Source organism: Diplodia corticola, assembly GCF_001883845.1.
Source record: "Diplodia corticola strain CBS 112549 chromosome Unknown scaffold1, whole genome shotgun sequence".
Classification (NCBI taxonomy): Eukaryota; Fungi; Ascomycota; class Dothideomycetes; order Botryosphaeriales; family Botryosphaeriaceae; genus Diplodia; species Diplodia corticola.
This window is the reverse complement of record NW_017971480.1, coordinates 1,677,608-1,691,120: the sequence shown is the minus strand read 5'-3', so window position 1 is coordinate 1,691,120 and position 13,513 is coordinate 1,677,608. Positions and strand designations below refer to the sequence as shown.

At 52.7% G+C, this 13,513-nt stretch overlaps 5 protein-coding genes across 5 annotated transcripts; 3 read left to right on the top strand and 2 right to left on the bottom strand.

Annotated features, from left to right (window-relative positions):
- Positions 1–1,124: 1,124 nt before the first annotated feature.
- Positions 1,125–1,877, top strand: BKCO1_1000533 (heterokaryon incompatibility protein; the record flags this gene model as incomplete). Its single annotated transcript, XM_020269941.1, has 1 exon — positions 1,125–1,877. One exon carries the CDS (start codon positions 1,125–1,127, stop codon positions 1,875–1,877), a length of 753 nt encoding a protein of 250 aa, XP_020135219.1.
- A 187-nt stretch (positions 1,878–2,064) lies between these two features.
- Positions 2,065–3,929, bottom strand: BKCO1_1000532 (protein kinase-like; the record flags this gene model as incomplete). Its single annotated transcript, XM_020269940.1, has 5 exons — positions 2,065–2,324; positions 2,390–2,669; positions 2,904–3,596; positions 3,653–3,736; positions 3,819–3,929. The coding sequence occupies 5 exons, from the start codon at positions 3,927–3,929 to the stop codon at positions 2,065–2,067; spliced, it is 1,428 nt and encodes a 475-aa protein (XP_020135218.1).
- Positions 3,930–4,092: 163 nt separating this feature from the next.
- Positions 4,093–8,076, top strand: BKCO1_1000531 (ankyrin repeat domain protein; the record flags this gene model as incomplete). Its single annotated transcript, XM_020269939.1, has 4 exons — positions 4,093–4,979; positions 5,039–5,377; positions 5,416–5,443; positions 5,551–8,076. 4 exons carry the CDS (start codon positions 4,093–4,095, stop codon positions 8,074–8,076), a joined length of 3,780 nt encoding a protein of 1,259 aa, XP_020135221.1.
- Positions 8,077–8,327: 251 nt separating this feature from the next.
- Positions 8,328–10,154, bottom strand: BKCO1_1000530 (cytochrome p450; the record flags this gene model as incomplete). The annotated part of the gene is made up of 5 exons (XM_020269938.1): positions 8,328–8,752; positions 8,810–9,493; positions 9,549–9,669; positions 9,722–9,838; positions 9,903–10,154. The coding sequence occupies 5 exons, from the start codon at positions 10,152–10,154 to the stop codon at positions 8,328–8,330; spliced, it is 1,599 nt and encodes a 532-aa protein (XP_020135220.1).
- Positions 10,155–10,467: 313 nt separating this feature from the next.
- BKCO1_1000529 (short-chain dehydrogenase reductase sdr) lies at positions 10,468–11,250 on the top strand (the record flags this gene model as incomplete). Its single annotated transcript, XM_020269936.1, has 1 exon — positions 10,468–11,250. One exon carries the CDS (start codon positions 10,468–10,470, stop codon positions 11,248–11,250), a length of 783 nt encoding a protein of 260 aa, XP_020135589.1.
- Between the last annotated feature and the right edge of the window lie 2,263 nt (positions 11,251–13,513).

Here is a 13,513-nt window from a genome sequence, read left to right as displayed (position 1 = left end):
TTCCACTCGACCATCTTTCAACTTATCGACTGCTGCCACAGCTCCAAGGGGAAATGCCGACTTTTCCAACTGTTTTGGCATGGCCTCAAAAAAAAAATCAGCCTCGGGCGGGAGTTCGGCAAAAACATCAGCATTGGTTGGCACAAAATCTCCCTGGAAGCGGGTTTCGTACACTTATGCTCCAAGTTCTACAGGCTCTTGCTCAACTTTTTTGTGCTTTTCGAAAGCGGGTCCTCCCAAGAGTTCGGCCTCGAAATCATGATGGACGACCCGAAGGATCCGGTCAATATGCAGTTAGGTTCCATGATGTCGGATAGCACTCGCTCAGACGAGACTTTCGCTCAAATCCGCCGTTGGATGGAAATCTGCGTCAGCCAAGATGTAGAATGTAAGCCGGATCCAAAATCAAGTAGCGACCTCCCTACAAGACTGGTCCGCATCGCAGATGCAGGCAGCCGGTTTACCCTTATCGTCGACACCCAAGAAGGAACCGAGTACGTGGCTCTCAGCTACCGTTGGGGGAGCAGTGAGCAAAACTACATGTTGACGGAAAGTACGGTGTCAGAGATGACGGGGGGCTGTCCGACATCGGTTCTTCCCAAGACTCTCCAAGATGCCTGCTCCATCACGCAGCGTCTGGGGTTTGACTACCTATGGGTCGACCGGCTGTGTATATTCCAAGATTCACGCGCTGATTGGATCCACGAGTCGTCGAGAATGGCAGAAGTCTACAAGAACGCATTCTGTACAATTTCCGCAAGCTGCGCCGCAACGGATGACGATGGCTGCTACCGGACGCGGAATGCCCTCGGAATCCAGCCTTGGCATCTTCTGTCCAATCCCTTCTTAAAGGAAAACATCACTATCCAGACCCATGGAACCGATCGACTTCATCGAAACGGCATGCTGGGCCATTTGGCGAACCGTGGGTGGGTGTTTCAAGAGAAGATCCTATCAAGACGCCTCATTCATTTTGGGGGAGAGCAGGTGTCGTGGCAATGTATGAAGTTTGAGGGAAACGAATCATGGCCCTTATTAAAAGGGGTGAACACTTCGCCGTACATCCGGAGTTTGCATGCACGCAATCCATATTGGCAGTCTGAGATTCTAACCATCGTCTCTGGATGGAACTTGTCGAGAATTACTCGAAGAGACGCCTCACATATGAAGCGGACAAATTGCCTGCGTTATCTGGCGTGGCCCGCGAAATGCAGACGATGATGCAAGACGAGTACCTTGCCGGGCTCTGGCGCAAAGATATCGTGGAAGGGCTTTGCTGGTCATCTTCACCCGAAACCCCAGCATCTCCGTCTCGCTATCGCGCGCCGTCTTGGTCTTGGGCGAGCCTAGACACTGAAATAGAGTATTATTTTGGCGGCGACGTTGACGGAAGTTATCTGGTCGACTTCAAAGACGCTGCCGTGGCCTTGGCCGATACCAATCCTTTTGGAGAGGTACGCGACGGATGGCTCCTCCTGTCTGGACATCTCAAAGCCGTGAGGCTCGTAGAGGGCGACCCGAAATGCGAAGGGTCACCACCCCTACTGGAAGTTTCAGATGGCAGCATCGAGAAACTCTGCGACGTCACTTACGCCGAATTAGTCGTCGATATATCCTCATTGGATGGTGAAAAAGTCCAGGCTCACTGCTTGCCCATTTTACACACAATGCTATGCCATGGTGTAATATGCCTGCTTCTGGCGCCGGAGGGTACTGTCGCTCTACCCCAAAGCAGCAAGCTGTTGCCTAGTCCGGAGCCAAATCACACGGTCGAGTACCAGAGGATCGGTCTGGCAAGATTTCGTGGCGTGCACGACAAAGACAAGTTCTTATCCTGGCTCTCAGCGAGTCCGAAGCAGAGCATCTCCATTAGATGAGCGAGCCATCCAAAGCCGACACGACACACTGGCTAGCGCCGAGGCTCTTTTTGCTCCTTCTACCCCTTCTTCGCTGAGCTACGTAGACGGTAGGGGGCACTAGTGTTCTGACCTCGGCATCTACCATATCCACCTCATGCCTGTCTGGGTCGTAACAGTCGGTGGAAATCGTAACATTATCTATTAATTAGATACTTCCCGCTGCCCGCTCGAGCACCTCAACAACCTGTAAACGAAACACTTGCTGCAGTTTCAAGTCCTCCTTACTATCCTCCGTCACACCAAAGTCGCCGCGCAGGCAGTCAAGGACGGCCTTTCTATACTTCGGGCCTGTCTTCTGGCCCAGGTACTTCTCCGCGCGCCGAACAAGCAATTGATGAATAGTAAGCGGATCACGAGTTCGGCGTAGCTGATCTTTGCAAATCGTAATGGCAGGTTGCCAGAGGCCTGGACAGTGGGAATCGTCAGCTCGAGTGTCCAAAACCAGGTGTATTGACTACTGTTGGCCTCACCAATCTCTAGCAGCACGACTCCGAGGGCATAGATATCATGAAGCTTGTTAAATGGCACTGCGGGCTTTCCTTGGCGATCTGGATGGCGGTAGATTTCGCGCTCGATGCAACTGTCCTCTTCTCCGTTCGAGAAGAATGTTTCTGGTCTGCTGAATTCAAAGCCGAGAAGCCAAGGCTGAGACCAGTCCAGTCTTGATGGGATTCCATCCTTGCAGGAATCGCCGCTCTGCTCTTGATCGGGGAAGAACAGAATGTTGTCGCTTCGGAAACTTTCATGCACCTGCCACAGTCAACGATCATCTTGGAACTACTCGCTCTAGGATCTCACCCATTTAACCAACTGTAGCTGGGAAACACATCGTGCAAGATGATAAGCTAAATGAAACTTTTCACCGAGGTCTGGCTTTGGGAAGTCCTTCAGTGAAAGCGCCCGAAGCAAACTTAGAGGCCTTTTGTTGGTGTTTTGAGGGAGGTCAAAGACAAAGCCGACCTGGTTTTTCAGCTGGTCACTTACCCAGCCTCGACAAGACGGGGTCCTGAATATGGTCTCTTTGGGCTGATGCAAGAGTCTTGCAAGTTTTTCAACAAGTGCTCTGGTGCGAGAATCCAGCGGGGTGAACATGGTTGCTTCGGGTGCATATGAACGATACTCGACCAGCAGAGCTTCTCCATTCCACTCCAGAACGGCGAACTTATCCTCTACCGGGTGTGTCCTCTGTATTTCTTGCACCAAGTCGGCGTCACGCAGCTCGAGGTCTGCTTCTGCAGAGCTCGCAGCTGTAGCGGAGAGCTGTAGCCGGGCGTCCATGTCAAACCCAATCTCTCGGGCGTACACATCGCTTTCGAGCCGTCTGAGATGTTGAAGATCGACTCCGATAGATGTTCCTAGGCACCACAGCTTCACGTTCTCGTGTATCCGACCGTTGAGTTCACCGAAGTTTTCGATGATGGCCTCGATGCGCTTTCGGTCCATCAGGGTCCATCTCCAACGCTGCAGAGACTTGTGCCGAGATAGACTCAGACTGGAAGTCGAGCGTGTCTGGGACGGCGGTGCATTGGGCGAAGGTGTAGTTGCAGCGGCCGCCTGGCGACGGGAGAGTAGCTGGAAAGCCTCATCAACTACACCCAAGAGTTGTTCAAACATGATCTGGATTTGATTCTGAACTCCATCATCGAACCGCTCGAAGAGAGTGTTGTTCTCATATATCTACAGGGCGCCTGTCAATGCCGCTGACATGTGTATGCAAAGCTGTAATCGCTTACCGGAAGAGGCTGAAACAGCAAACAACGCAGGGTACGCGTTCGATTGTTCTCGTCGTTGATCTTGCTTTCGAGTTTTTGAGTGTCCTGCGTTAAACATGAGATCTGCCCATGTCCGATTGAGGGGAGGGTTTGTTTACGCATCGTAAGCAGTTGGGTGGACACTTACACTGTCAAACTCGCGGAAGTCAGCGATAAGGTCGGAGGTGGCCCGTCCAATCCTCCACAGCTGATCCAAGACTGCAATGGTGAGAGCCGGGATGCCCAGCGGATCGACCATGTTGGTGGAAGGGCTGGAAGCAATGGACGACACGGCTCGCACTGCAGAGCGGCGGCTATTTATCATGACGTGGCGCCCGAGCGTGGGGGCTGAGCATTATCTAGCGCCGCGAGCTGAGCATACGCCCCGCGCAAGGCTGAGACAGAGGCGCATCACAAGGCAGATGGCAAGGCTCGAAACCAGCAGCTTAATACGGCTCGCCCCGCAGCATCTCGCCCGCCCTTCTCCATCGCGTTTCTTGCATTGCAGTAATGGCGAGTGCCCACAGCGATCCAACGTGTTCGGTGAGCTGGATATTCCTCGTGCATCGCATCCTCCAAAACGTGCTCATGAGCAGCAGGAAACCTCAGCCCAGTACAGTTGGATCACTCGTCACTCGCGAACGCATACCTCTTCAATTTCCGCTGCCTGCTTCAACTTCTCGGTCGGCCCCCACGGTCAGGGGGTTGGCGACATCTCAACCACGTTGCGGGAGCTGCGGCTGAGGCACTGCCCCGCAAATGCCTTGGAACACCAGCAGCGTGTGGGCGAAGGCGAAACATTCATCGTTGAGCGGTGTAGCATGGGCCAGGACGTCGTCGCTGTGAAGCACTTGAAGCTGGATCAGACCACCTCTGACCCGCGCAATTTTCAGCGTCGGCTCGAATCCGTGCTATTGGAACTTCGAATAATGCGGCACTCTCCGCTGCGAGACCATCCAAACATTCTCAACCTCGTCGCGTATGGGTACAACACCCATCGCGTCCAACTTCTCCCTTACATTGTTGTCGAATATAGCCCCTACGGTACTATCCGTGACTACCTAGAGTCGCACCCCGAAGTATATCGCAGCTCCAAGGAGATCCTCCTCGGTGATGTTGCTGCTTGGTTGCAAGTACTGCATACCTCGCAAATCGTCCACGGCGACGTCAAAGCAGAGCATGTCCTCATTTTCCCCTCTTTGGATCGGCCATGCGCAGCCATAGCCAAGCTCTGCGACTTCGGCCACTCATTGCTTCTCCAGAGCGCACTGCCAAATGGAAAGCATCTGCAGTACAAGGGAACAGATATGTATTTCGCTCACTTCAACTGTTTCAGGAGAGCGACATTTCAGATTGACCGGATTTTAGCTACAATGCCCCAGAAGTCCAGAAACAGCCGACTGGGCCTATTGAACGTCACTACCTTCTCAAATGCGATGTTTGGGCTTTCGGTCTCCTCGCTTTGGAGGTCTTCCTCCATGGAAAGCGCTATGATATACACTTTTCATTGCCGTCGATGCCGAAAGAATCGACAGAGCAAGACGAATGGTTCAACAATCTGCTTGCAATCGCCCAGCGCTCACCAGAGATTTCTGGACGCAATCTTGAATGGGCTCTGATCCGCCTTCTGCTCGCAAAGACCCTGAAGCTTGATCCTGACGACCGCGTCTCGAGCCTGACTACTCTGCATATTATGAAGAACTGGCAGTGAGTGAACACCTTGAGCGAGGGATGCCTTCTGCTAGGCTGGTGCGAGCCGAACTGGACTTGCAGGTATCCAAGCAGACCTCGCGTTGCACACTGGATCCGCCGAGTGGTCTTATACTATACGTCGCAACGCCGAACCGGCCTGATGGTGGAAGATGGTCTAATAACCCCAGATATTCAACTTCGATCGAGAAACGGAGGTTCCCTGGGATCACCAAAAGCATATCGTCTTGGGATTTCAGAATTGCTACGACTCGGCTTCAAGCAACACGACCCTGGCAGCCACATGTGCATGGCAGCTGGCCATGTGCTGCACACTGGGATTCGGGACTTCTCGTGATCCTACGGCGGCCGCCCTGTGGACCCAAAGGGCCGCCACAGCGGGACACTCTGTTGCAAACTTCTTCCTTTCTACTCTCTCAAGCACTATCAAAGGGTCAATATCCTGTCATCCGTACCTCGTCTTCCTCAAAGACTCTTTTCGCGCTGTCGCCGAGTCAGACACCGAGGCTCACCCCGACGACGCTTTGTGTAGAGCCTGCCGGACAGGCTGTACATCTTTGGTCGTCAACGCCTTGGCTCGAGGTGCAAATCCAACCCGTCCCTTCCCGGACGGAACCAACATCCTACACTGGTTGTTCATGTTCGACTCCAAATGCAACGAATGGGAAGAACTGGAATCGCAGCTCATGAAGTGGAAGGAAAAGCTTCCTCTAAATCAGGCTTGCCCTTCGATCCACACTGTCCACAAGCAATGGCCCTTGGAACTGACTGGAAGCCCTCTCACCGTCTCCGTTTCTGTCCATGACGTACAAAGTATGCGGTTTCTGCTGCTCCTTGGCGCCAATCCCTTAGCAAGAGCGTACAACACCAACGATTCAAGCGGTCGTCATCGAGCTCAACGAAATTGGACGCCTCTACACGTGGCCGTCAAATACCACAACGCGTCCATGCTTCGTCAACTCTTGGCCGTGGCCAAGACAGTCGGTGTGCCTGATAACCTCTCGTGTGCGTTGAGTTTTTCAAGCCCTCTAGAGAGAAGAGCGCTGCACCTCAGCGGTGAGAAGGAAAACCTTCGCGAAACAATAGAACTCCTTAGCAAAGCCTCAAGTTTGAATATCGCAAGCTCAGAAAGCATGACTCCACTCATGCAAGCGATAGACTTCGATGACTTGCCAGTAGTCGAAGCCATCTTAGAGCACGATCCGTCCCTAGCCATGCTCCCAAACGTCAATCCTCAGAACGCAGAAGAGCTCGATTATCCCATCATCTTCGCGGCTCAAGCGGCAGCTAGACGAGATATCCCAGAGAGCACCGCCATCATGCAGCATCTTCACTCTCTGAATCCAGACGTGCTCCATCTGCGCGATAGTCTGGGTCGAACTTGTCTACATATGGCAGTGACCGGATCATCATTGTACTCTGCAGAGTTCATTCTAGAGAAAAGCCCACATTTGCTACGTGCGAAAGACAAGTTCAAGAGGTCTCCACTTTTCTACTGTACTTCAGAAACAGTCTGTGACTTTCTCACCCGCAAAGGCGTCGAAGTCAACGCTGTCGATCAAACGGGAATGTCGGCGGTGCATTTCGCCATCCAGGAGGGGCGCATCGCAATTGTGGGAGCTTTGAGCAGGCATCGAGGGGTAGACTTGAATCTCAAGTCAAACAACGCGTGGACACCTCTACATCTGGCAGTCTGGAAGAAGAGCAGGGAGATGGTATTGTCCCTACTGACCGGAGGCGCAAAAACCGATGCAGTAGATCGCTTCGGACATACGCCTCTGGATATAGCTGCCCGTGAAGGATCAAGGCACATGACCAGCATTCTACTGGAATCCGGTGCCCCAGAGGGCATTACCAACAATCTCGGCGAGACCCCCTTCTACAGCGCTCTTCGGCACGGCAACTTCTCTTCACTGCAGGCCTTCATTACGTCCGGTCGTTTTCCGCTCGCCAATGTACCTTTGGATGACGAAGGGAACACCTCGATCCATCTTTGCGCTCGGTTTGGCAACGACGAGATGATGGAATTTCTTCTTGAGAAGACATTACCGGCGAAGGCTAAGATCAGCTCACTATTGAACTTCACCTTCCAAACGCCGCTTCACATCGCCGCCATGTATTCAAACGCCGACATATGCACCACTCTCCTGAGAAACTGTCTTGACATCCAAGACAGGCTGTGTCTCGCACGGGCAAAGGATCTCGAAATGAACTCTGCCGTTCACTACGCCATCAGAGGGGTCCAAAGCGGCCTGGTACCTCCAGTGGGAGAATGTTTGCAGATCCTGCGTCTACTAAAAGCCCAAAACACCCTTTTTTTCGAGCCAAACAATCTCCAAGAAACCCCATGGGACCTCGCTCTAAGCACAGGCTATTGGCGCAATGCTCACTTGGATATTCTTGCCTATTTACTCAGCCATTGGGGTTTGAAATGCTGTCGATATCTGTTCGACAGCACCGGAAACCCTCGTGGGAATGAGCTTTTTGCTGCAGCTTGGGATAAGAAGGACGTTTCCTTCGCCCGAGACCTGATCAGGAGCAGCTGTGTCAGCCTGGATGTCATTCCAAGAGAATTGCATCCAACGGACGATGACCCTGAGTCACCACGGGAACTTATCGTGGAAGCACTAATAGCGCGGGACAGCCGGAAAGAGGTTCTCAGGAAAACAACGATTGTTGTAACAAGCAATTATTGAAACTGTTGAATGTGTGGAGTATATCTGGAGAGGGTTCGGAAAGTGTGCGGTACCCTGTAGTGAATTGGTGGTCTTGCCACTTGATCCTGTGTCTATAGCAGTTGTGGACTGCAGCGTTTTGAAACAGTTTCATAATCGGATGTAAGATATGTGGGTGGTCGGCTACGCATTGAGACTCAATAACTAGTATAGAAGCCATCAAAAACTCTCAGGGGCCTGCAATTTGAAGTGATGCTACGAGTTGTATACATCTACGACCCGTTATCTTTGTTTCTTTCCTTGAACATGAGCTCCGCAACAGGGTTTGGAATGATGTCTTGTGCCAGCTCAATGTTCCTCGAGTCGTGACCCGGTGCAAAGGCCCAGTCGTACTTCATCAGCATGTGGGCGAGGACAATCTTCAGCTCGTTCCCAGCAAAGAAGCGGCCGGGACACGCATGCGCTCCGTGGCCGAAGCCAATGTGGTCAGCGCTAGTGGTTACGTACTGCCACTTGTTCTCATTGCCTGGGATCTGACGCAATTTCAAGAACCGGTCCCCGATGAAGCGCTCGGGCTCGGGGAACACGGCCGGGTCCATCATTGTCTCGGTGGTCGTGACAGTGATCATATCACCCTTTCGGACATGGACGCCACCAGAAAGATCGACGTCGGCCTCCGCGATCCTCGTCATGATGGCTGCAGTGGGTCTCATGTTAGCGTTTTCCCATTCCACACGTGTTGCGTGCAACTCACTGAAGTGAACGGGATTCCGTCGCTGCGATTCCTTCAACACGCTGTCCATCAGCTTCATCTTATGAAGCGTCGTTTTCTTCCACCCCCCGTCCTCGGCCAACACTTGCTTGACCTCATCGCGTAGAGGCTGCACCCACTCCGGGTTATCGCAGAGATCGAAAATGGCACGTGTCAGCGCCATCGAGGTGGTGTGAATCGAGGCGAGTCCGAGGCCCAGCTGACCGCCCACGATGTCGAACTTCCTCCCAGACTTGTCCATGGCATCCTGCAGCCACTGGAGAGCATCCGTGTATTCCTTGGGTGGTCTTCCCGCCTTGGCGTCCTCCATCGCCTCGCGCTTCCTCTTGTCAACCACTGGCTGAATGATTTTCCTTGCCATCTTCTCGTGCTTGCAAATCTTACGACGCTCCGGAAGGAAAAACTGCGCTATCGGTTGGAGTATTGCCGGCCAGGACCGCAATGCGCGGATGAAGTCTATGCCGTCAATGGCGTACTGGCCCGAGACGTGTAGCCATTCCTCGTTGCGACAAATCTCATCGCCCAAGAAAACCAGAGCGGACAGTCGAGAAACAAGGCGGACGGCTGTCGGGTAGAAGACGATATTGTTCCAATCACCTTTGTTGGACGGGAAGTATTCGTCTATCGCCATAGCGGTCTCTTCTGAGAGACGAGCGGTGATTTTGCCTGTCAGAAAGTATCAGCAGATCAAGCCAGAGTATCAGGTACGGACAACAAATACCAAGTGATTGGGTCAGCTGCATCCTCGCGGTGCCGGCCATCACCTCAAGCCTATGTGCGCCGAACATGAACCCGGCCATCCCAGGCATAAGTGACGTTGCTGGAAGGGTACCAAAGGTCGACTGCGACGTAGACGATTAGTATCATTTCCTGGCTTTGATATTTCCGTCATACCTTTTCGACGTTCTTGGCAAAAGAAAGCTGCTTGTGGTTTTTGATTTCCTCCGTGTACCTTTTCGGCAGAACAATCACGGGACCAACAGGTGTGTAGACCTGGAATGCATTCCGAATCTGGCAGACAGGATATCGTCAACTGGAGAGGTATCGGGGGAAGCTGCTCTTTCTGGATACGTACCCTAGTCAGTCCCTCTTGGAGGATGGCTCTGGAAGATGTAGAGTAACGTTTCTGGGCTTCTGAAAATGTATCCCTTTTAGACATGCCAACGACCTCGTACGAGGGAATGATTTTATCATCTCGAGGCGCAAATTTGATGACATAGACTACCAGTAGCGTCAGTATAGTAACGGCAACTGAGCCAAGTAAGCCGGGGGGGCTTTGTGCTGTGGGGAGCCGCGAAGCCAAAGCTAGCCGCAGAGTGTCAGCCATGATGGATGGTGGTCGAGGTGAAGAGCTCCAAGGGCTGCTATGGATGCTCTTATATGTAAGCTACGAAGCGAGAACCCCCCATTTGGGTAGACTAAGACCAAGTTGAGGAAACTTTTGCGGTGTACATCTTGGCTGCATCGGACTGGTACCATCTCGGATAACGGAAGGATAACTACCCGTGCTCACAGGAGCTATCGCGAGCCATAATGTTGTAATAGGGGACGGCTTATTCTCGTTCCGAAAGCACGATGTTCTTAACACCTACTTATACTACCACAAAGATTGAAATGTTATCCCAGATGATATCGCAATAATGTTCTCTTCTCTTGCTGGCAGAACCTACATCGTCACCGGTGGTGCTTCTGGCATCGGCCTCGCAACGGTCAACAAGTTGCTCGGCCTCTCTGCAACCGTCCATGTCATTGACAGAGCTCGGGAGCCGCCCAAGATCACTGCCGGTGCCGGCAAGGTTCATACCTACCCAGACATCGACGTGAGCTCCCGCCAAGCCGTAGCCGACACCTTCAAGACCATCGTCGATTGCACCCCTACCATTTCCGGCCTCGTCAACGCCGCCGGCATCTCCCCTTCCGGAAACTACGACATGGCGGGCGAAGGCTACGCCATCGAGAAGGACGAGACGTACGCACGCATCATGGACATCAACGCGGGCGGGACGTGGAACGCGACGACCGAACTGCTGCGCCACACGCTCGCGAGCAAGAGAGCCGAGGGGGGCATGGTCAGCATCGTCAACATCGGGTCCCTGGCTTCGCTGCGGGGAATCCGCATGATGGCTGCATACTGTGCCAGCAAGCACGCCGTGCTTGGGATGACCAGGTCGTGGGCGCTAGAGTACGCGGATCAAGGCATCAGGGTCAACTTGATCGCTCCTGGGCTCATCAGGACGCCCCTCGGAATGAAAGCGGTGGGGTCTGAGGATGAGCGCACCAAGGTCGCACAGGCCTATGCGGACGGGATTCCTATGAAGCGGATTGGGGAACCGGATGATATAGCGGGACCCATTGTCTTTTTGCTTAGTGACGAGGCATCCTACATGACTGGCGAGGCGATTTTAGTGGGCGGAGGATTGTGAGGAAGTGAGAAATTTAGTCTGGGAGTGCGGCGGTACTTCGTTATTTTCAGGTCCCAATGGCATCCCTGTTACTCCGCATCTTGCGTCATGAACACGTATTGTGAAACATTGATGTGCCCCGGAGACACGGCACTACTGTTACCCGACGCACCAAAGGATATAGTAAATTGGCCCGCGCACCCGAAGCTCAGTCCCTTTCAAACATCGTTATAGTAACACCATGTAATAATAGGCTTCTAAAAAGTGAAAGTCTAAGAAGAGCATGTTAGACTAAGCTTTTTGAAATATCAAAGAATCCTAACAAAAACTTAGCGGTAAATCGCAGCGAGGGTGACCGACAAGCCGCCGAAAGTGGGACGTGGTTGTCCCTCAAGGCTTCGCCGTCCTTGTCACTGCAGTGAATCAATTCGGTAGCTCTCATTTCCAAGAACCTGCGTGAACATGGCTACAGGCCCGTGCAACAGTGAGAGATACGCAAAAGAGCAGCAGGATGACAGCACTTCCAAACAAGGTTTGTTCAACGGTCGTTTGACCCCCCATCAACAGCACGCTCCACATACCCAAATAAGTGGCAAATACGACGGCCATCAAGCATTTCGTCTCCACGTCTTCTTTATCCGCAGTGTTTATCTGCGGTGCGGTGCTACTGAAGGGTATGGGGCTCGCCAAAGGCCAGGGTAAGATGTTCTTTTGTGCTGGACCCGCCTCTTGGTCTCAAGGTGTAGGGAACGTGTTTGCAGTGATCTACACGTCAGACTAAACAAATGGTAGGGCATTTCACCTGTTTTGTCCTTCGCAAACACCTCGTATTTGCTTGTCGTCTTCCCTCTCTATTGTTGTGCACAAGCTGGACGTTGAAAATACCATTATCGTGTAACACCCCGATCCATGCGCTGCAGCCGCTGAAGGTGGCAATACTAGCATAACAGCCGTATGCCTGAGGTTCGAGAAAATCTTCCCGCTATGAAAGCAGCCACTGCGATTACGAACGCTTGGGTGAGAGCAAGCCGGAACCCCCTACTTCGTTCTGTCGAAATTCTCGCCCGCCCCACTTCCTGTCTTGGAAGGTTTTCATCGGGTGTTGGAGCTATCTGCTGAATCGTACAGTGCGCTGGGCCACAGATTCCTGCCAGTGATTCCGGTGGGACCAGGACAGGCTGCACTACGGAAAGGGCGAGAACCTGCCCGTCCTTGTCCAATGCCTCCACAAAGCCTGCAGACACATACTTTTGGCTTTCAAAGTGCGTCTCAAACCCGTTCTTTTCCACCTTTCCGAGCAAGCTGCGCGTCACCCTGTCTTCCTGCTGTCCTTCGGCAGAATATATTTTCCAGGCCACGACTTCAGTAGCCCCGTTCCAGCTCATGTAAAAATGGGCTGGTTCGCCCTTGGCCCGTGCATAAAGGTACAGGTCTGGTGAAGTATTCGGGAAAGCTTGCCATGGAGTTTTGACCACCCGGTAGACATGTGCTTCCACGTCGACGAAGGCTACATCCAAGATGCGGTCACCCTCAGGCGTGAATTCACTGAACTCGGCAACTTGGCCCCAGCTCACGAATGTGTTGCCATTCGGCAAAGTTTGCACTGTTCCTTGGTGGCGAGCCAGACCACCGTTAAGTGAGAGCCTTTCGTGTTCCAGTCGGGCGATAGCGGGCGAAGTGGAGTTATCAATCGTGATGAACATGGCTGCGGAGACGTTGCGGGTCTTGGTGATGCCATTCCAACCATTGTTGAAGAATGAGATGCGTAACTTGTTCCCTTCCTCTGAGAGGATCCGGGCATCATGTTGGGCCGAGAAGCTGAAGTCCGCAACCTGAATAGTAGAGTTTCGTCCGCCCATTCGCCAAAGGATTGAGCCATCCTTTCCCGAAATCCGGTAGATGCAATCTGTATGCCGCGCAGACACCAAGTAGTCTCCGTTCGAGAATTTGTCTACTGAGTTTATGTGGCTGCAAATTCTGTCAGGCGTTGATCGACAAGGGAATTTGCCTACTTACAAGTAATCAAACGCAACGAATGAAGACCGACCACCGCCTGCTTGGGAATCAGGGCTTATAGATGTCTCCAGCAGAGGCACATGATCCCAGGCTCTCCACTCGAAGAGCACTTCTCCGCTCTCCAGGTCTATTTCTTGGAAGACGCTGTCCAATATCCAACCGAGTCCTTGGGTGATGCCATAAGCGGAGAGAGCGCCTTGCACAGGCTGGAAGCTGACGATGATTGCTTTGGAGCCTCCATCGAGAAGGCTAAACTCATGAAAGTCTA